Source organism: Ctenopharyngodon idella, chromosome 7 (assembly GCF_019924925.1).
Source record: "Ctenopharyngodon idella isolate HZGC_01 chromosome 7, HZGC01, whole genome shotgun sequence".
In the NCBI taxonomy this organism is placed as follows: Eukaryota; Metazoa; Chordata; class Actinopteri; order Cypriniformes; family Xenocyprididae; genus Ctenopharyngodon; species Ctenopharyngodon idella.
Genome location: NC_067226.1, coordinates 43,948,915 through 43,972,971, shown reverse-complemented (window position 1 = coordinate 43,972,971; position 24,057 = coordinate 43,948,915). Strand labels below are relative to the sequence as shown.

General features: G+C 37.9%; 1 protein-coding gene across 1 annotated transcript in view; it reads right to left on the bottom strand.

Annotated features, from left to right (window-relative positions):
* Positions 1–24,057, bottom strand: part of trip4 (thyroid hormone receptor interactor 4) — a 72,190-nt gene that overhangs the window by 10,666 nt on the left and 37,467 nt on the right. Inside the window, exon 12 of the mRNA XM_051900852.1 lies at positions 23,727–23,829. Within this exon, the coding sequence (XP_051756812.1) occupies positions 23,727–23,829 (103 nt within the window). The remainder of the gene's footprint in view (positions 1–23,726; positions 23,830–24,057) is intronic.

Below are 24,057 nucleotides of genomic sequence, written 5' to 3'. Positions count from 1 at the left end.
TGTCAAATGACCTATGTAGGTCTGGGGGCGGGGCAAGTGCGTTAAAAATTAACGCGTTATTTTTTTCTGTAATTAATTAATCTAATTAACGCATCCCATTCATAGCCCTAGTTCCTATGCATTTGCTAAGGTGTTCAGGGTGGTTTTTAGCACATTGCTATTTGGCTCCTTGGATGTTCTAGGTAGTTTATACTGTGTTTTCACTTTTTATTTTGAACTATCTACATTTGGGCGCTTTTCTCAGCAAAAATCATTCATATTCATACCACAAACAGAATAGGTTTATGCAACGAAGTTTAATACTTAGATTTAGGGATTTGAACAAACCCCTAATCCCCTGTATGAGCGCCAGCAATAGTGCTATTTGTCTTAAACACCGCCGTTAATTAAGTTAACAGCAAGCACTTGAACAATCAATTACCTGCAGTGTAATGGCAAGAAATTGCATTTGTAGTGCCTGTTAAAGACTATTGCACCTTTGATAAGACCTTGAGAAAGGTAACATAAGCAGTATTTATAGCTCTTCCTTGTGGGCTGAGCACAGAGCAGGGGTAGGACAGGAAGCAGTTAATGGTGTGCTTGTGCTGGCTCTTTGGCATGCTGGAGGGAGAGTGACATTGATCCACCAGCTCCCGTCCATCCGTCTCCCTGACAGAGGTAACAGGATTGTTAATAAAAATGGAAATTGAGCTGCACTACCCCCTCACACACACACACATACACACACTCTCTCTCTGACCATATCCAGGGCTTGCGCTCAGCTGCTCTGCCTGACATCTCCCTGCAGAGGCTAAGCACTGGTTGCACTCGCTGCCATGGTTGTGCTTCTATTTAAGCATGAGCCAAAAGAGTGAACACACACACACACACACACACACACACACTCACTCAGCTATATTACCTGGCAGTGGGGGAGGAACACTGATAAACGGTTGGTTGTCACGACATATATTAAAACATTAAGGTTAACAATTCAATCCAGCAGGAAATGACTCATACGATGCAGTTAGGTTTTACTAACACTGAGACGTGTAGGTTTAAAATTAGTCGACAGAGAAGGTTGTTTTTTTAAATGATCAATGCTGAAATGATTAGTGTAGTGCCGATAAACGCTGGTTCCAAAATCTGAAACCAATAGTAACACTGCTTCTGTTCTGCAATTTTCTATCTAGATATGTTTTGCTAGAAAGTGGAAAGTAAAGGGCTTAAAAGCTTCACAAAAAGCAGTTCTATATTAGCTGTGTTGAGCAGCATTTTTGCATGTGGATCCTTGTCTTTTAGGAGTGTATTTGAGAAGGCAGTAATTTGGCACTTTCAATAAGACAGACAGACCACACCAATCACAATGCAAAACTGACAGTGATTTTATACATAGGTATAAAGGATGTTAATTTTGCAGTAAATAGTGATTTTTGTAAAAAGAATACAATTATTACACTGTAAAAAAGAATTGTGTGTTTAACTTAAAAAAGTAAGTTACCTGGTTGCCTTAAAATTTTGAGTTCACTGAAATTAAAAATTTGAGTTAATACAATGAAGGCGATTGGTTTAATCAACAGAAACTCAAAATATTATGTTGTCTGAACCACATTAATTATTGAAGTTTATTTGACAAAAGAAAAAATGTTGTGATATCAAATCATGAAAATATTTTTTTATAGTGTAGGGATGCACACTATACCTGTGAAATTATTGGTATTAGCCACATGTATAAGATTTTACCTTTTTAAAGCCAGATATCAATCATATTAAAAAGTTCGGTAACACTTTAGTATAGGGAACACATATAAACTATTAACTGCGACTTTTCCCTCAATAAACTCCCAATTTACTGCTTATTAATAGTTAGTAAGCTAGTTGTTAAGTTTAGGTATTGGGAGGGTTAAGAATGTAGAATAAGGTCATGAAGAATAAGGCATTAATATGTGCTTAATAAGTACTAATAAATAGCCAATATTCTAGTAATATGCATGCTAATAAGCACCTAGTTAAAAGACCCTAAAATAAAGTGTTACCAAAAGTTCATCTTTTCTACGTCTAACATTGAAATGTATTATTGCACAGCCCAAACAGCAACATTGAGCTTTTGGTTTCTAATGTCTCAGTTTTCTAAATTCTAAAGTCTTCTAGTTTCTAAACTCTCAGTCTTCTAAATTTCAGTTTAATGCACTGAAAAATGCGTGGAAAACAGACACACATACAAAACAAACTCCTAAAGATGTCTGTTTGCATGTGTACATACACTAGGGGTGTAACGATTCAAATTACTCACGGTTCGGTTTTTAATCACTGTTTTAGGGTCTCAGTTTAGGTACGGTTCAGTTTGTACTGTGTTCAGGGAAAAAAGGACTACTGTCAAATAAAAAGAACAAATAATCAAACTACAAGCAAAAGCACAAATAAATACAATAAAGCAAAGATACAAATAGAATAAAAACATGCTTTTCAGGTTATTTAGGTATCTACCAGTAGGCTTCAGGTACAGAAATTGAATAAAGTAATCAAATTTAAATTAACATTGGATATAATCTTCACTGCATAAATTAAAGATTAATCATTATCAAATTTACAAAAACTATTTAGTCAAGAGCAGTGAGTGATTTTCTTTGTCTTTTGATTAACATTAAAAAACACAGACAGCAGGAATATTAGGCTGTTGTCACTTTAAGACATAATGCACGGATCTAAAATACTGATACACATGCGTTGCCCTTTTCTCGACTTTTTACGTTCACTTAAGACATGAACTAATATGTTTGCTAGAATACTTGCCAAGATGGGCATGTTGCCATAATTTTTGTGTGAATTTGTCCGTTCAAGCGCAAGACTTGAAAGAGAACTCAATATTTGCGCGCTGTCTGAAATGCAGCTTTCCATGTGCATGTTCAATTCGGATGAGTCTTTGAACTATCTTCATTTGGTGGCTTTTCTCAGCAAAAATATGCAATTAATTTTAATTAATTATGTAATATGCCAATGAATGAATCAAGTAAGCATCAATGGGCAAATTAAAAAAAAAAAAAAAAACCTTACATACTTTTGCAAAAGTTTTTCAAGGATGTGAAGATGCAAAACTGTTTATCTTGGGATCTGTCAAGTGACAGAAGAATTAGCGCCGAAATGGTCTTGTAATTCAACAACAAAAGATATTGGAAGCATTCTCTCTGCCCTTTTAAAAGATAAGCATTTTTTGCTACCCTAACTATGCATGACTATACGATTATTTGCATTTTACTGTTTACATTTAGCTCATCTAAAATGTGTGACCCTATAGAAAAAGACCGGCAATCCACCAGGTGAGAACCACTATGTTAGCATATCAATTAATGGCCATAACTTAAAGATAATGAGTTATCAGTATAGGACACACACACACACACACACACACACACACACACCCCACAAAGAACCATATGTTTGTGGTTTAAAAAGCACTATTCATTCAAAGGACAGGAAGGCAGCAAAGGATGATATATATCGGCTGTTTGTTTATTAGGGTGAGATCAAGGATAGATGATTTTAGCCCACGAAGCCAGTCTAAATGTAGATTCGCACAGAAACTGGGTCAATTTAGCTCCCCAAAGGCTGTGCGCACAGACAGTGGAATTAAACGCTCTTGGTAATCATCAAAATGGGTTCTCGGGTTGGAAGGTAATGCGTTGGGTGTTAAGGAATTGACTGGCACGGTAACTGTGGACACAGTACAGAGATAGAAGCTGATCGAGTATATTCCAGAAGCTCAGCTGGTTTGCTGGAGTGCAGGGAAGAATAAACAGAGTGACGTGAGGCAGAAAGAGCTCAGCAGACTGAGTGCTGCCTCATTGAGCAGCCCTGGAAACCTGCCAGTCTAACGCCACAAAGCATTAATACATGCAGAGTCCATCAGAGGAGTGTATCGCACACCTCTACACAGCCACTGCTTTTACAAGTAAATGCGTCAGGAGCACTTATGAGTTCACTCTGTGACATATGGTTTCTTTTTAGACCCACAGAGCCACGGAAGCACTGCAAAAAAATTATTTTGTCTCGTTTTCCAGTAAAAATATCTAAAAACAATATGCATTTAATCAAGAAGCAAAATTGCACAAGATAATGAGATGTTTTTAGAAAATACATATATTTTTCTTACATCATTGACAAACTGTTTTTTGTTATTTAAGCATAAGCATCTAACATACAGTAATTTAGTGAGGTTTATAAAGATTTAAAGATATTTTCTCTAAAACATTTTACTAATACTTCATATATACCCGGCTCTTAATGCATAGCGTTCCCTTCTTGAGTGTCAGTGAATGTTTGCAGCTTTAGCTTTAGTTTAGTCCCTGAGTTGTCCTCAGTGTGAAAAGATGGATCTCAAAATCATTCAGACACTTCTGGAAAGGGTTCAAATATGCAGAACATGCTGGAAAACCAAAGAATGTGCAGGACCTGGAGTTTTTTTTTTTTTTTTGAAGAAGAAGAATAGTAACCAATTTAACTGCTCATGACAAAGAAGCAACTTGCAAATAACCATCACCATACAAAAAAAGTCATGGATCATCCATGTAACGGTACACAGTATTAGAAATCAAGTACACGTAAACTTTTGAACTGGGTCACTTTTATATATTCACCTATTACTTAGTCTTTGACCATACGCAAACATCGGTTTTGTGAAATAGCTTATTCAGAGAAGAATATATATACATATACATACACCTGGCCATGCACGTGATGTAAAATAAAATGTGATTTATCAGACCAGGCCACCTTCTTCTATTGCTCCGTGGTCCAGTTCTGATGCTCACGTGCCCACTGTTGCCGCTTTCGGCGATGGACAGGGGTCAGCAGGGGTATGCAGCTTCATACACAACAAACTTTGATGCACTGTGTATTCTGACAGCTTTCTATATTAACTAGTTGCTTATTAGCATGCATATTACTAGGATGCTGGCTGTAGTACTTATAAAGCACATATTAAAGTTGTCATGAAATCAAAATTGACATTATTTACTTTGTTAGTGCACATTACTAGTCTTGTGGTGAACAATTAAAGGGATAGTTCAACCAAAAATGAAAATTGCCCTGTAATTTACTCACCCTCAAGCCATCCTAGGCGTATATGACTATCTTCTTTCAGCCAAACACAATCAGAGTTATATTAAAATATCTTGGCTCTTCTAAGCTTTATAATATGAGTGATTGGAGGATGAGATTTTGAAGCCCAAAAAAGTGCATCCATCAATGATAAAACGTACTCCACGCGGTTCCGCGGGGTTAATAAAGGCCTTCTGAAGTGAATCGATGCATTTGCATAAGACAAATAACCTTATTTAAAACTTTATAAAGTAAAATAACAAGCTTCCGGCGCGACAGCCGTAAGCATTCGACTTAAGTCTAAAAAGTGTTAACTTCCACGACGTAGTACACAATGCCATGATGTTCTACGATACGCCGTGACATTCTACGCTATGTCTTATGTTATAACACGCAGTACATCATATCATTGTGTACTACGTTGCGGAAGTTAACACAGACGCAAGTCGAATGTGTATGGCTGTCGTGCCAGAAGCTCATTATTAACCCCGTTAAAATCCCGCCCTCTATTCAATATTCCGTTTCACTTGGAAATATGTCACAACACTGAAGACACTGAAGTCGGTTGCAACTTCCAGTTCACGTGGACTTTAATGCCTTAATTTGCATGACCACATTCTAGATCCAGTAACACATATTCACTATTTACTACGACTTTTCCCTCAATAAACTCCCAATTTACTGCTTATTATGGTATTGGGAGTTATAAGTATGGTATAAGGTATTGGGTAGGATTAAGAATGTAGAATAAGGCATTAATTTGTGTTTTCTAAGAACTAATAAACAGCCAATATTCGAGTAATATGCAAGCTAATAAGCAACTAGTTAAAAGACCCTAAAAACGTGTTACCCTAGATCCCTTAACCCTTACCAATACCTAAACTTAACTACCTTACTAACTATTAAAAAGTAGTAATTAGGAGTTTGAGGCAAAAGTCATAGTTAATAGTTAGTTAACAGTGAGAATTGGACCCCAATCTAAAGTGTGCCCATATATATATATATATATATATATATATAAACACACACACACACAGTTGTGGTGTAAATGTGCGATTTTGCAACCAAGCCGAGCTAGAAAAAAATAAAGGTTTCAAGCAGGTATTTCTAAATGTTTCTTCCACCACTTCCTTGCCATTCATACCATTTCACAAAGATATATTAGGGACATTAGGGAAATAAAATGGGAAATAGGGAAATAAAATGGGCCGTTAATGCCATTTCACAGTGACTTTAAACATTAATAAAAGTAAAATGGCCTTAGAAATGTAAAAGTACCACATCTTTTCTTTTGGAGACATTATGTGAAGCAACACAATGGCAACTGCAACATAAAAGATGTCAGAAATCCTCACTGGTACTACCTCAGACTCTTCAAAAACGTAAAATTCCATGAGTGCTGTTTTCAAAGTGTGAATCTTATAGCCAGCGAACACAAAGCCTGTGGGGACTCAGTATAAACATGAGCACTCAGGGCCTCTTCAGCTCACAGAGAACTAGTCCATACATGGGGAGACAGGAGCGAGGGCCCCTCCCCCACTCACTTTACGCCACAAAGACGGCAGAGCTGGCTGCTATGTAGGGGGTGAGCAGATCAGACTGCAGATTATCCTGCTGAGAGAGGTCTGGCTCAGCCGAGGTGGCTACAGACAGCTCTCTGAGTGTAAATACACTTCTTTCAAAAGCACAACAATAAGCTCAACAAGAGCTATGGAGATTAAAACAAGCTCAACACAAAGCCGGGGCTAGCTGTGGGAAGCACTGAAATGTAAAACAAAGAGTCATTCTAAGCGTTGTGTGATTTTGCCATGGTTTTTATCAGCACACTTTCAAGGGCACTGGTACTAAATATTGTAGATAAGATAAAGATCTGATAATTACCATGGGGAAGTATGTGTTTGTTTGTAACCTTAGTCTTCAAGACAGCCTCGTCCCTGTAGAGCGTACTGGGGAACATCAATAGGAAATTACTCTAATTATCAAATCAAATCTTTCTCTGATTGTGAAACCGTTGTGAGGAAAATGTAGGTAGTAAATCGTAAATTACAAATAGAGAGAGCCAAGTGCAAATTTTCACTGCAAAACCACAGAAAATTATTTTGATGTTTGTAAAAAATAAATAAATAAAAAGACTTTCCAATAATAAAAATGCAAATTTGTAAGCATTTCTGTTATTTGTCCATAAAAATGCGTTATTTAAGGTGTAAGGTACTTTAAAACTATTGTTCTAGAAACATTAACTTCTATTTATGCGTTGCTGATGTAATTGCTTTAGTTGATGAGATAACGTTTAAGTCTTGAAGATATTTTGGAAAAAGTACATATTTTAACATTTATTACAGTACAATGTCCCAAAGACTTCCATTGTAAATGCATTACTGTTTGTTTTTAAAAAATTAAGCACTAAGAAATCAGAATTGTTTCCTGTGGCAAACTATTTTGAACCTGGAAACATTCATTTAAACCAAAACTATGCTTTCCTATAATTTTTGTTCACATCGGGTGCAAAATTTCACCCACCCCAATTTATTGTAGGTCAGTTTTTGGGTAAAAACACACAAACAAAAAACCCATAACATAAAACATTTTGGGTCATGTATCCAGACTTAGCATAAATGTACGCTGGTGATTTCAGAGTACAAGCGACGTTAAAAGCCATAGTGGTAACAAACAACCGAAGCGAGGCCAGGAAAAATTTGTGTCACTGCCTGAATGGCTAAATAGTTTAGGGGCGACAGTCGTTGGATGATGTTGGGCAACGATCCACTTCCTTTTGTCATTTTGCTCTGATGTTATAGGTCTTAATGCGTTTAAAACAGGAAATCCAGCTTGAAGGTGAACAGCTGATGCACTGCAGCAGAGAAGCAGAAGCAGCTTTTCCCTCTAGAGACAAGCATGAGTGCGCTTCCAAATATAACCAAAAAGCTCTCTAATTACTGCAGTCACGATCTAGGGCTGAATCTTCCATTCAAAACACTGTTTGATTGCTTAACAAGGACATCTTTTCTGTCTTCTTTGCCACGCTTCAATTATGAGTCTGATTCAAATGGAAAACCATGTCCAGTTGCTTTCAAGTACTGGCGAGATTCTACCAGACAGTTTGAAAAAGGATTTCTCTTTGATTGTGAAAGCCCAATTAGAGGACGGGAATGCCTGCCATGCCGGTCTTGTTTGCGGCAGCCTTTTGGGGAAATTCCAGCCATATCTCAAGGCTCTCAAAGCAACACATTCCTCTTTCAGCTCAGGCAGTGGCTGCTGTCCAGGTAAAAGAGAGATAGTAAACATTAAAGATGACTAACACCAGTGCTGACTCTTTTTCAAGCTCCCCAAATGATGCCGAAATGGTTTCACAGTGACAACCGTGACATTCAGCGACTTTTCGGAGAGGTTTAGAAATCAGCTATGCAGCCAAAAAAGGGGACAAGTATGTTCTAATCAGGCATGATGTGACAGTTTTTAGTGAAAAACTAATTTTTCCATCTACACGTAAAGAGAAAAACTGCATGAAGCATCAAATTCACAGCCAAGCAGAAAATGCTTGAGGTTTAATATACAGCTATGTGAGATGGGGCTTTAGACCAATGAGATTTCACTGTGGGCAAAGTGACCCAAGCGTGCGACAAACTTAGAAATCAAAATATTGTTGATTGTAGTGGTAGGTTATAACTAAAACTAAAATAAAAATTTTAATGAATGAATGATTTAATTGTTTGTCAAATCAGTTCTCGTAATATTATGTACAATATGAGGAAATCGTAAGAAAACAAAAATGTAAGATCCAAACCTAAATCTTACATTGTTACACCGTATCTACACCAGACGCGACTTTTATCACGTTGCATCACAGCGCAACAGCTAAAAGGTCTACACTGAACGCGACAAGCCGACTGTTGCAAAGCACTTGGACTATGTCAGAATCTGCAGTCAAATGCTCTGAACAAACATATCTGAATAAACAAATCTGTAAAGAGAAGCAAATGAGCTCTTTAAATAGGACGTCTGTTCTTTTATTCAAGCACGTGGAGTATGTTAGAAATAGAACGGGCATCAGCATACAGTATCCAGTGTAGACAGCATCAGTGATTATAATGGGTTCTATTTGCTTTTGACACGAAGCGACTGATACGTCCAGCGTAGGCAAATATCATGGTGCGATGATGCAAAACTATTAAATGCAAAAATCATGCTGTTTTCGTGCATGTGTCTTTAAATGCAAATGAGCTGCTGCTCTCCACCCCCTTTCCAGGAAGCACTTCCTTCAACAGCTCCGGTCTGCATCGGATACTCTGCCAAATACTAACAAAAAATCTGCTTGGTTTTGATTAACATCTATATCGAGATCATGCTGCAGTTCACTGCAGTTCTTCTTCATCATGAAAGTTTATTATCTGCATACGTTTAAACTTCTAATTTATTGTTTTCTGAGCGCACTAACTAAACTAACTTCTCTTTCACGTCTCATTGTGTTTAAGTAAATAACAGTCGCGCGACTCTTAGACAGTAAGCTTTTCTTTGACTGTTAGTGTTTTTAAGCTCTTAGCTGTTTGACTTAGCTCTCTTTTTGCACTTGTGATATTCTAACATTACACTCTGACAGACTGTATTTCTTGGCACACTCATTTTACGCATATTTGGCACCACCTATTGTTGCGGGTCTAAAATTCTAGACCCTGAATAAGACAAACCTGTTTTTTTTACATCAGACGCAAGTGCTTTGCAACTTTTTTAATATGTAATAAGAGTACTTAATTTTACAACAAAACAGTCAATGTATGATAGGCCTATTTAATGACATTTTATTACATGTTGCTTTTATGCTTCGATGCAGAATCGTTCACATCGGCATCACGATGTATCGTAAAAACAATTATATTCCACAGCTCTACAGACAATGATTTCAGTACTCAGCAAAACACTACCAACAAAAACAAACTCCATCACAGAGTAGACTCTGCAGATGCACCATAGACTTAAATGTAAAATGAATGTCAACATAATGCAGTGAAATCCACTCCCCTCTACTCCACTCATTTACTGTACCCTACCCTTTCTGTTAGGGGGGCACCTCAGACACGTCCCTAGGGTCAAAGCCCTGGCTAGACCCACTCTGAGAGTAATGAGCACATAAGCCACGAAAATCGATCCAAACATGGTAACATCATTGAGATCATCAATCAGGCCAACTGGACTGTTTGAATATCAACACTTTGGAAATGCCATTCAGAAAAAGTATGACGATTCCTTACTGGGATATTTGGCACAAATCTAATCATATTATTCAGAAGGAAGCAGACAAGCATTTTATTTATATCAGGTTTCAAAGAGTGTTTAACTATACACGAGGTGCCTGTTACCCACCCAAAGACAAATCTACATATTCTACTCATTTCTATGTTGGAGCTTGTCGACAAAACTAAGAGTATGTTTACTGTACATAACACAGAGCTGCTGCTGTTGGCAGGTCAATGCAAGGCAGTGACTCTCACTGCATACTAAGCACACTTGCAGCAGTAGCCAGGGCGCCTAGGCTACATATGGTGGGGAATGTGTTAATGCAATATTCATGGTGTGCATGAGAGCGGAGCACAACACAGCTTTGAGGACTCTCTGAAGTCCCTTTCACACTCAACAGAACAGAAACATAGCGTGAAGGAGAGCCATGTGTGATGCACCGATACTTTGGCCTTTCACACGAACACCAGCAAGCTTTATTACAGTTGTGACCTCTCACAGCTAAGCGAATATGTAACTATTTGACACTGAATTTCGTGTAGACTCTTGATATTAAGATACTGCAGTTAATTGACAGCTAAGTCATACCAACTGGAAGCATAAATATACACATAACATTAAAGATTCAAAGCAATCCTGTCAGTTTTACACAAATCTGCCTAGACAAGTCAAATGTTTTTTCACCATCTACAACCGTGTATGTCAAGCTGTGTTGATGTATAGTAGTATTGTACCTCTCCAGTTAGATTTGTACAATGCATAAATAGTCAAGGGATAACCCTGCCTTTGTTTTTAAGCCACTTAAGGAGTAATGCAGCATGAAGAGGGAAACACCCACTGATTTGAAGTGGTTACAACAAAGCTTTGATTTAAGGTGTTGTGCTTGGCAACCTAGAATGTGAGAATGTGATGTTGTGATAGGGCTGAGGAGAGTAAGGAAAAACAATGAAAATCAGTTGTATATAATATATATACCAACCATATAACCATACATAGAAAAGTGGCAAAAGGATTAGACTTATTTAAATCGAAAAAGAGAGAAAATGTTATGTCAAATGCTGTGCATCCAATCAAACTAGTATTTTGGAGCAAATTCATCTGTCATTTGGTAGAAATTAGGGCAATGCCAGAAAGGACAAATTGCACAACATGCCCTCAACCTTAAAAGCCATGAACAAAATTACTTAATTTAAAAGGGATATATGACCTACACTTTACCTGCAACAAGGAAAAATCTAATTTAAGCCTACTACAATGCACCGATTTGAAACTAGAGACATTTAGAAACCAAAATTGTCAATTTTCGTATTCAACTGATGAAGTTAACTGTATTATTAGTATTAAAAATACTTTTTAAGAACAAAACTATTTAAGAACAAATGTGGTAGAACATAGATCATAGTCTGAATAGATATCCAAGAGTCCAATTTTCAAGTCAACAAACATTTTTTATATGGCAATTGAAGGAAAAACTAGGGAAGACTGTTACTGCATCAAATAAAAAATGAAAAAAATGTTATTCTAAGAAACACATTGCTTGTCCCATTGCAAGACCTTGTCACATAGATACACATATAACATAATGCATGTTTTACATATTTGATTTGTTTAAAGTTCCCCTGTAGTCAATAATTATATCCCTTAGAACTCATCTTTGATCACCAAAATGACATATTTAAACGTTTTCCTGAGAAAAATATTTCTTCATGCCTTAAAATAGCTTGAATGTAACTCTACACCCTTGCCTCATTTAATATACGCGGATCAATGTATATGCAAATTAGCCCCGCCTCCACTCACTCACGACAGCTCAGAGATCCACTCGGTCAACTTACTGAGGTAAACGCTGCACAATGGTATCGCTCTTTACAACGTCGGCTACATAACGGTAATTAATATGATTAGCCTTTTGCTTGACTATGTTATAAAACAGCTCATAATGTGTTGCTAATGTTAAACAAACCATGTTCCCGTTCTTCATGTCAGAGTCAGACAGCTGCCTTCTAACAATCAGTATTGTTATAAACGCTTTGAACAACTCAGAACATCGGTGGAGAAAGGCATATAGTTCATCATAACATTGTAATACGTACATCATACACTCGCTATATTGCTAAATCTACATGATTTTTCATATCAACAGAAAAATATACCGGGATAACCTGGCTTCTCTCGAAACTCCCCAAGTTCACTGTTAATGATATGCTAAAGCCCGCCGGCACATTGATGTGATTGTTACAAGGTAGCTTGTGCCATAACAAACACCAGCGATTTCAAACTGCGGGTTTGAGACGGTCTTTTTTTCACTGCAGTTTTAAAGAGAAAATACATAGACATATAAACAACATTAAAAACTTGAATTTTGACCACAGGGGATCTTTAAAGAGAAAAGCTTCTGTCAAACACAAAAAATTTTCATGCAACACTTGAAGATGCAAGGTGCAAATGAGCAACAATCGTAACCAGAGACCAGCAACTCAACTTTCATCCATGCACACAGTCTTTCCATTTACTCCCAACCATCTTCCTCTCTCTCGCTCATGCATTAATTTTTTAAGAGCTTAAATGGCCATCTTGGCAGAGGCTGAGGGCACAGAGTCAAGGGTTCCTACTTCCAGCAACAAAGTAGTAGATGTATTTGTCGACAGATGAGCCTGTAAAAACACGCATGACAACACCAAACCGAGACCTTGTAATCTTTGTCATCATATGGTGTGGGACTCCAGTACTCCCACACTGTTGCTAGTGCTCTATTGCAGTCGACTGTTGTGTAAATTAGGATTAAATTAAGATAAAGAAGAGGGCTCTTTGCCCCGTATCATTATTCATACGTGCTGCAGTGGGAAAATTAAACCTCAGACAGTATGAGAAACATGGGAGCAGCTGGCAGCCCACACATAAACACGTTCTCCATCGCTCTTCTCTGAGGACTTGGGCTCTCTAAGCAGAGCGGTCATTACTGATAACAAATGGAGGGCAACATCATGCCAGATCACCACAGATCTGCCTCTCAGGAACACAGAACTACTGCCATTCTGTGGAGGGACACATTAAAGTTGAAGTGTGTAATTTTTTCCAATGTTGAAACACTTTCCCAGCGCAATGAAGTAAGCCATTTGTAGACTGTGGTGCTTTCCTGGTTGTTTTTTGAGGGGTCTGACAAGTCAAGGCGCGAGTTTGAGACAGGACAACCAGTTTCTATGAACAATGGAAGATGGGGGAGGGGCTGAAGGGGCAATAGGAGTGTTTGAAATACATTAATTGTGCAATACCACTTGGGCCACTAGGGATGCAAAAGTTTCATTTACTCTTTATTAGGGATGCGATGATTCAATACTCAGTACAAGTTATACTGAGTATTGGATCAGCGCATCCCTAATTCTCCATTTAGCATTAGCGTTCAGTTATGACAGTCAACAGAGTAAAACTCTTTCCAAGATGTTACAATGTTCCCAATTATTATGCATAATCTGAACATAAAGGTCTTTCGTTTAAAAGGACTGGAGTTTATTGGTGATTGTGAATGGTGTTGTACTTGCTATCGGGTGTCTGATGAAAATGGCTCAGTAAACTATAGAATAGATACTAGCTGTTTCATACATATAATCTCTTCTCTTTGTGCTCTAATTTTCATTACGGAGCAAGGTTCGCCTGTGACTCAAAAAAGTGATGTTGCTTTAAAGCGCATCATTGTGTGCCAGAAATACCCATGAGTGCTATTTTTCACACTGTTTTTCACAATCAAAGACAATTGATGTTTAGCCTATATATTTGTTCTATTATTTTTGTTTTAATTAAAAAACAATCTGTGCAGTACATTCCAAGGAAATGCTGTTTATAGTGTGTGTATATTTATGTAGTAATTAGGGGTGTAACGGGCTTCAGTAAAAAAAATTTCCAACTACAGATCGGCACGAGAGAGTTCGGCTAATGTAAGTTTCTGTCGATGGATACATATACGAAACAGCTATGATCGAAAAACAGGAACAAAAGAAGTCACTCTTTGTAAACTCCGTACGCTCGAACATAACCAGTAATTTACACTGTCATCACCCGGGAGTTGATAGCGCGTGGTGAGACCTGAACAGCACATGTCGCTATCTGTGTTTAAACTAACTCATTTTAGCCTTGCCAATTTAAACAATAGAGCGCAAGATGAGAAAGAGAACATGTGTGCGCTGTGAGAAGATTTGTGTGAGCACAAAGTGAGCACTCAGTGCACAAATATTAAGTTCTCTTCCGCTTGAACAAACAAATTCACACAAAAATTATGTCAACATGCCTGTCTTGGTGAGTATCCTAACAAACATAGCAGGTTATGTTTTAAGTGAAAGTAAAAAGTTGAGAAAGACAACGCATGTGCATCAGTATTCTGGATCCGTGCATTATCCCTTAAAAGTCTTAAAGTGACAGCAGCCTAATATTCCTGCTGTTTGTGTTTTTAATGTTAATCAAAAAAACTTTCATAACTTTAATAATGAATAATCTTTATTTAGTTTATGCAGCGAAGATTATATGCAATATTATTTTACATTTGATAACTTTATTAAATTTCTGTACCTGAAAACTACTGTTAGACACCTAAATAACTTGAAAAGCACTGTTTATTTATTTTATTTGTATCTTTGCTCGGTTGTATTTATTTGTGCCATTGCTTGCAGTTTGATTATTTTTGTTCTTATTTTCTTTATTTTTATTTGACAGTAGTTCTTTTTCCCCTCAACATAGCATGTACCGAACCGTACCGAAACAGTGACCTTAAAACAGTGATAAAAACCGAACCGTGAGTAATTTGAACCGTTACACCCCTAGTGATAACTATCACAAATCTATTGTTCATAAGATTTTAAGAATGCTGGCAACCCTCACAATTGGGCCACTGCTTTTAAAAACTAGTTGAAGAAGTTGATGAAAACAACACAAGACAAAACCGAGTTTAAAGGCCATGTCACACCAAGCCAACATCAAAAAGCTAGCGGTGACGAAAGCCGACTGTGTTGTCGCCTCGCGTCAGCTGTGTCTTAGCCAAAAAGCTGCGCTTGAACACGTCGCAAAAACTACAGCCAACTGCCAACTAGCATGTGCGTTCTGTGCCTGCATTTAAGGAAATAACTGTCTATATCAGCAAGCATCAATAGTTTATATTCGTCACTCAAAAAGTGATACCAAAACTAGGACTGCAGATATACAAACCGTAAACAAAGCAGCGCTTGCTTACTATTTTGAATATAAATCATGTTGATTACTTCATGCTGTTATGAAAATATTTGCGCATTAGAATGCTCAGGTAAGATGACATACAATCTGTGCCGTCTTGACTTCTTTGCTAGCTTTCATCACTTTTGCTTTTATTCTCATGCACTGATTCGTTTGCTAAACTGAACAGCCAATCAGAGCGATCTCTCTCACCAACGGCCCCAACGCTGATTCAACAGGCTAAATCAGCCGAACTGTCACAGACGTGTGGAACACACCACAAAAACTAGCCCAACAGACGCTCATCGACGGCCAATCATCAGCTTGTGTGTCACGGCCTTAAAGAACAGGACCCAGGTCTAATTGCATTATTTATCTACATTTCATGCTAGGCAGACCTGTGCTTGAAATGAGAATTACGTCTATTTCAATTCATAGTCAAATACCAACTGCATTCTTGGATCGCTGCTTGAGTGCACAGGACCTTCAAAGGTTTGCTTGTTTGGTTTTTTCTGGCAGTGCCGAACAGTCTCCCTCCCATTCTCTTTTCATGTACACACATCTTTTATGTGTTTATGTAGCACTCAGTATAAAAGCTAGCACGTCTTTTTAGCACTGAAGGGTTGTATCACGGAGACAGATATACAAGCGTATCAAAACCGCTTGTTGATATTTTGATCACAAACCACGATACGAGTGAACAACTCTGTGTGGGAGCTTGGAAAAGTAGCCAGCTATTAAACTCTTAAACTCTATTCCACATGGCCTCCAGGACACCTCTCAAAGTAGTTTTCAGTTACTAAGAAACATTAACAGATCTTTTTCAGAGTAAACACCACATTTAATGTTACACGGATGAAAACGAGACTGCGAGGGATAGAAGTAGAGCCCATTCAATGAGTTGTATTGCCATTAAATTAGCTTTGTGCTTGTGCTAACAATTTACAGGCTTTCTCTTCTGGAAAAACTGACCAAACTCATGCTGTAAAATTGTTGTTCAATCAAATGCTCTGTGGAATGAGAATTTTCCTTTTCCTGCATCCAATCAGCAAGCAGTAAATCATGGTTCATGACCTCGACAAAAATAAAGCCTATTGGCTAATAGAGACTCTTCTTTTGATATATCCCACCCAAGCTTCCTGTTTCAATAGGAAATATATATCAACACATAATTTAGCTTTTTTCCCACTGAAGTACAGTGCGAACAATTTGCACTAGGGTACCCAACAGCACAAACTACTGAACAGACTGTACTTCTAACCATCATAGCCTAATTTTAATTTCTGCAAAGTTCTAAAGTAAAAACCCAACCCAACATTTTCTCAAAAACATTGGTTCTCTCTGAACATGAAAATGTTGCATAATCGCTTTTGTTCACCCACCTGCACCTGGGGTGGTGTGAAGTAGTAAGTACTGGAAGGTTGCCGGCTCAAGCCTCGTAAGGAATGAGCTATGAACCGACATCACTGTGTAAGGCACTTAACCCAAGGTTTCTCCAGGGGGATTGTCCCTGTAATAATGTACGGACACCGTGATTGTGCCAAGTAGGACAAGTTCCTGGAAAAACATTAGGTTAGGGGAGTGGAAATTCAACAAGCTTTTCCATCCCTCCTCCAGTTCCTAAGAATCTGACAAGCTGACCTATATATTTAGGCTGTATACACAAATGTATTCCAGTTGTTTTCCAATTTATAAATTTGTCATTCAAGAACAGAAAACAAGGCACGTGCTAGATACTTGTGTTTAGGATTACTTTACGTCAAGGTTAGGTCTAGATTCTTTGACAGGAACATTCTTTCAGGACTGGCAAAAGTTGTCTTACTTGGCAAAATCACAATGACTAGTACAAGGCCAAGACAAATCTGCACCCACACAACTCTGCAGATCTGGCTGTATACATGTTTTGATTCTCAGCTCCATTTACACAATTTAAAAAGGTCTGCTGTAATTAGGCTCGGAAAAACTCATCTGCTAAGTGACTACTTTCCTACTAGGATACAGTGTTATAACTTCTGTGCAAAGTTTGAAAATTCCACCCAAAATCAGCATAAATGCCACAAAAAAAAAAGTCCTTCAGATGATTCCTTCTGAGACCTGCCAGCAATGTCTGCAGTAACTTTTTTTGGATAAACTCATCTGTTAAGTGACTGTTCACCCACTAGGATGCAGTGTTATAACACCTGAGCAATGTTTGAAAGCTGTGATTTCATTCACCTTTTCCAGTTTGAGGACCACTATCACTGCTTTGAGTTTAAAGGGCAAAGAGGGGGAGGGAGCCCTTCTCTGAGCACTAAAGTCCTCTTGTTCACTGCACGCTTCTCCTTCACATTAGTGAAGCAGCCAGTTCCCAGCTGCCCATTAGCTGTGTGACAGATCTGTAATAAACACAGCCTGTCACCTCTGAAGCCTGCTGCACATTTCCTGGGTAATATATAACCACCCCCAATACACATTCCCTTCCCCCACCGCAAGGCTCAATAGACCTGAAACCCGATTTCTGTCGAGCATCCCAGCAGCTGCTGAAGCAAGAAATTCCACCGCACCCAGATAGCCCTGGAAAATACATGAATATAAAAAAGGAGTCCATGAATAAATCAAAACCTCTCTTTTTACTTACCCTATGGAAGAGAATGAAAAAAGGTTGTGGTGAAATGAAAGGAAAAAAAGTGAAGAAACAAGGGCACTGCAGGGAGAAAATGAAAGCGCGATAACAGTAGAAGTTGTCAATAAGCTCATGGCCTCAGGCTACTGGAGCCCCTTGGTAAGGTAGCTGGTGGGTGGCGAGGTAACTGGTGGGTGATTTTGCACACTTTTCTGCACCGATTGTGTGGGACAATCTGGCAGAATTCTACGAATGGACTTAAATATGGCAAGAGCTCTCAGTAACTACATATCCAAGTGCAGAACAGTATATCTCACTTTGTTTTCAGAGTCTGTGAAATAGTTCACAGACTCTGTTCACAGTCCACAAGTTCTCAAATTTGTGGGGGAAGAAATCATCAGTTCTCTTTTTGTTAACTGACACAAACCAGTAACTCCAAAGTCTGAATGATTCATTGAAAGCACAAACTCACAAAAGTCATTTGCTTGTCAATGAAACTACACTGGTCGCACTGTATGTTCTGATTTGCGACATTTGTGGTGCATCAGAAATATGTAAATGCCAGTTACTAGTGTTGTAGTACTCAAGACCAGTCTTAGTCTTGAGACCATTTTTTGAAGGTCTTGGTCTTGACCGCATTTATACTCGGTCTCTTCTTGGTCTCAGACTGAGAGGACTCAGGGTTTTGTTTCAAGACTGGTCAAGACCACCACTGCGGGAATTGCTAATCACTAAATTGCCAATGCATTGTCTAATTTATTTATTAACATCATTAATGCGATTAGGTGTAAAATTTCCTGCTTCAGATGCAATCAATAATGAAATTTGCAATTTGATTTATTTTTTGTGCTGGGTCAGAAATTAATAAGAGATTGTGTCAAAAATGTTACCAAAATTAATACAAATGCTCACAAAATTCAAGATATTGTTGCAAAAAAGTACTTGTTTGAGATCTGGATTTTTATATTATAACTTGATATAATTAAGCAATATCACACGAGCATTTGAGCACAATCGTAAACTTTATATTGCTTTTATACAAACATTCAATAAACAAAATTTTATTTTTAAAACATTATTATTTTCAACATTGTTTAAATGCATTTGTAATTTTACTAATACAGATGCAGCTTCTGTGCCACCTCTGCCGTGCAAAGATGAATTTTGTTGTTAATGATTTCAAGTCATTTAAAAACGACATTTTTCAGGTGGTAATGTGGATCTTTTAGATGAATTTAAGGATTGCTGGTCTGGTCTTGGTCTCGAATCTGTCTCTCCCTGCACTGGTCTTGGTCTTGGTCTTGTCTTGGTCTCAACATACATTGGTCTTGGTCTTGTCTTGGTCTCAACCCCTCAAAGTCTTGGTCTTGTCTTGGTCTCAACATACATTGTTCTTGGTCTCGACTTGGATTAGGTGGTCTTGACTACAACACTACCAGTTACACCTACTAACAAATTTGCCCTTTAACAGTATGGGAAAATTAAACTGTGGTCAGTCGCTTTACATTCTGGTCGGACAATCTCTTCCTGGTCTAATTAGGCTGTTCTTGGCCAGAATAAGTTGCCAAGTGAAGCAGATATTTCAATAGTCGAAAACCAGGCTGTAAGTCACCAGAAGCAAAAAAGGTGGCCCGTTTATTAAAATAAATCTTTGTTCACTACAGTTGGTTAAAACAGACAAAAGGCTTCCTTTCAGGAAATAAACAGATCATCTACTTCAAATCCATCCTTCAGCAAAGCAGTTCAGCACGGCATGTTAGAAGCTGGGCTGCATATTATTAATGCATGCAGCTTGCAAGGCACGCTTGTTTGGATATTGAAACCGTATTGATTCGAATAAAGCAAGAAGAGAGAGACAACCTTTAGCCTTTAAAAGGCTGGCATGTAACAGAATCACTGATGTGAACTTGCAATATTCACACATGGCTGAAGCCACTCATCAGGATATCTCTGATAGCTCGGTGCAGCGAGGGTGACCTTCAGTGCGGAGATGAAATGACAGGATAAAAGATTCAGGTGCCTGATGAACAGAAACCTCAGCACCCACACAGCTCTTAATACAGTTGTTTTAATCAGCGAATGGAAATTTTGTTGTAATGGAATGACAGAGTCCACATTTGCCACATCTAAATGTCAGCAATTCCAGCAATGAGGGGTAGATGGATGGTTCTCTATTATGCAAGTCAGTTTTCTGTAATAGCTTTTTGAAATAGCAATCTTTTTTGATTGCTAATCCATACACCATCCTGTTTTTGGGACAATGGGGTACAGACATAGTTGTTTGGTCTTCATGTGCAGGACAAGAAGAGTGACACATTGACCCTAACGTTGGATAAACCTTAGAAGACACGGAAGAAGTAAAGGGCAGGACATCTCTGTGGTGACTCCCAGCTTATCAGTCCATATCTCCTCCCCCATTCACCCCATGAGGAGTTCATGGAGGTCGGCTCTCTTGAGAGCTCGGGCAGCTTAGGAGAGAATGAAAATGAATGGGAAATGGTGGCTAGACACAAGGTCAAAATGGATATAAAATTCTCCATTACGATATGAAAAGCTGGTGGAGAAAAAAGGGAGCTTTGAATGTCAGAAGGAAGGATCGCTTTTGAGGGCCTGGCTTTGTGCTTCCTTTCTGTGAAAACAAAAGAATCCGAACACTGAGTCGCCAGTGCTCTTGTAAAAGCAATCACCCATGCTTGTCAGAGATGCTTTCCAACCGAGAATTCACAAATTTAGTTATATAATTAATTGACCATTTTTATCTAAGAAGCTAAGCGGGTTAAACAGAAAAGAATGTGTGCATTTGTGATTAAGAAGAAACCGTCACACAGATACTATCCAAGTGTGAAATGCTTCCAGTCTGTACTGTGAAATAACACCATTGTTGACAGTTGAGCTGCTGTGAAGAATGGCTGGGAAAATGGCACCAAACAACCTTCATTAAGAGTGGAGATTTGCTGCAAACAAGATTGTAGATATAAACAGTTCATTAACTATCTGTACGTTAAAATTCGTTGGAGAACTGAGTGATGTTTCTTTCATAATATAGGTTTTTTTATGATGTCTGTTGACAAAAACGTGGGTCTTGTTGCTGGAACAAGAGGTTCTATCATTCCCAGAAAAAAAGCTAACATTCATCAGTTAGCATTCCCATTCATCTCAATGGCAGCTTCTCAGCTGGTGCAGGACCTCCCAGAAGTACACTGCCATAAGGTTTTTTTTTTTTGGCCGATCACCAGAGCCGTGAATGCAATGTGACTTATCACTCTGAAGCTGGCTGATGGCACCACAAGAACATACACAGACCTAAACCCTTCATTAGGGACTATCCTGATCTATGACGTCAAACCCAGGAAAGGACCAGCTGGAGTGCTTTGGTCTTTTGTTCAGATCGACAATTATGTGTTTCACTTTGTTTGAATATTTTTACAGTAATCACCTTCTTTGATCTTCATGGCCGCTACAAAAAATAATCATAAAATAAAATACTTCAAATGGTTGACTATCAAATGGTAGGCCACTGACATATACTATGGTACAATCTCCACAATATTACCATTGGTTTTCCATAGGATATTTTTATGGTAATTGAATGGTTCTCTTTTCAAACTCATGCAAATCAAATATGCTACCGTTGTTATTAGCAATGCCTAAAGATGTGATTGTTTGGACATCCACGATGTGAAAATCTGTCAGCATAAATCAAATGAACAAACACCTTGATCATAACCAAAGGGAACCAAAGCTAAATGATGATAGTGAAGACAACAATAAGCATTAAATGATAAGAACGACCAGTGCAACACATGAAAAGCAGCAGCTTGTGTTTACCATTCAAGGAAAATTTCACCAGCAACAACGTATGACATATTGCATGAAAAGAGTGATGTAAACAAACAGCCATTACACAAAGGTAATTATGTAAATGTAATTTTGAATATCATGCAACAATAGTTACAGTAAAAGATGGTGCGCAAAATCATAGCTCTGTCGTAAAACCTAGTGAACTGCTTCAATGTCTACAGTCTAGATGGGCTGAAAAACTGATATCAACAGAGTTTGGCATTAGCAAGTTAAGCTAATGACATGATACTCAAATCACAACACATAAAATACAAGATTATTTATAAATCAACACTGCCTTTGCTTCATCTAACAACTTTATATATATATGCTTCTCATAGATAAACATTTGCTTTAAGATGTTTATTTATATCTTTTGCTTTAGTGTGCTATTTTAGATTTCTAAACATTACTTTTGCAAATATTGTATAATACACATAATTAGATATAAATAAACATCTTAAAGGAATAGTTCACCCAAAAATGAAAATTATCCCATGATTTACTCATTCTAGGTGTATATGACTATCTTCTTTCAGACGAACACAATTGGAGACATATTTAAAAATAACCTTAGTCCTCCAAGGTTTATAATGGTTGTGAACGGGGCCCAAATTCTGAAGACAAAAAAAAAAAAAAAAAAAAAAAATGCATCCATCCATAAAAAAAAAGAATCCATATGACTCCAGGGGGTTAATAAAGGCCGTCTGTGTAACACAAATATCCTTATTTAAAACTTTATAAAGTAAAATAATAGAGATGCATCGATACTAAATTTCTCCACGATACCGATAGTCGATTATTCAGAGTGATATCTGCCGATACCGATAACGATACCGATAGTTTGGGAGTTCTGCCTTTTATACCTTTTTTTTTTAAATTTATGATAATTTCATTATAATTAATAATTAATCATTATTAATCATTATAATTAATATTTCTTAACTTTCTGAGTGTTATTCATTCATATAATTACTATTAATATTGAACATCAAACTGGTTTCTTAACATTTTCTTTACACAAAGCACAAATTCAGTGCATTTTCTTGCCCTCTTTTGATTGACAGGATATATTGACCCTGACTGTCTGCTGTTTTTAAACTATCGGCCGATAGTGTGAAAATTTGCTTTTTTCGTCCGATACCGATTATTGGCCGATATATTGGTGCATCTCTATAAAATAACGAGCTTCCGGTGCGACAGCCATTCAACGTATGTCCAAAAAGTGTTAACTTCCGCAACGTAGTACACAATGCCATGACGTTCTACACAATGACATGACGTACTATGCATTGTATGTCATGCCGTAGTTCATGGATTCATTTTTTTATGGATGGATGCATTTTTTTTTGTTTACAAAATCTGGGCCCCATTCACAACCATTATAAACCTTGAAGGACTAAGGATATTTTTAAATATATCTCCGATTGTGTTCGTCTGAAAGAAGATAGTCATATATACCTAGGATGGCTTGAGGGTGAGTAAATCATGGGATAATTTTCATTTTTGGGTGAACCCTTTAAAATAAATGTTTCTGTGAAGCATTTAAGACTTCTGCACAGTACTGAATTCGATGTTGTCTTAGAATTTGGTTCAAAAGAATCTTTTTGGGGCAGCATAATGAATTTGCCTACCTTCCTGTGTGTAGTGGCCTATATGATGCTTAAAATTGCTGTCTCCGTAGGCTGCTCACTGGGTTTTATGCATGTGTTTAAATGTGAGCGTGTAGAAAGTGTGAACAACTAGAGCCGGCACATGAAAAGAGGCAGGCAGGACTTACAAATCTTGTGTTTCCCTTTCATGGGAAATTTCACCACCAACTCCTGGGGGTTGGAGCAAATGAAGACAAATGGAGAAGTCGACTCCTCGCTGATCTGGGGATACTGAAAAGAGAGAGAGGAAACAATGAGCTGTGTTCAGCCACTTGGTTACCACGCACAGAAAGCACGGCTGCTTTGAAAGGCTTCTCTTCCCCGTAATTGATAGGCAGCACACAGGAGAGGCGAAATTGACTGGCACTTTCATAAGAAAGGTGACATCTATCTAATCTGTCGGGGGAAGGCACAGGTCATCTTATTTCCTCCCGACCATCAGAGAGTTGTATGATTGTA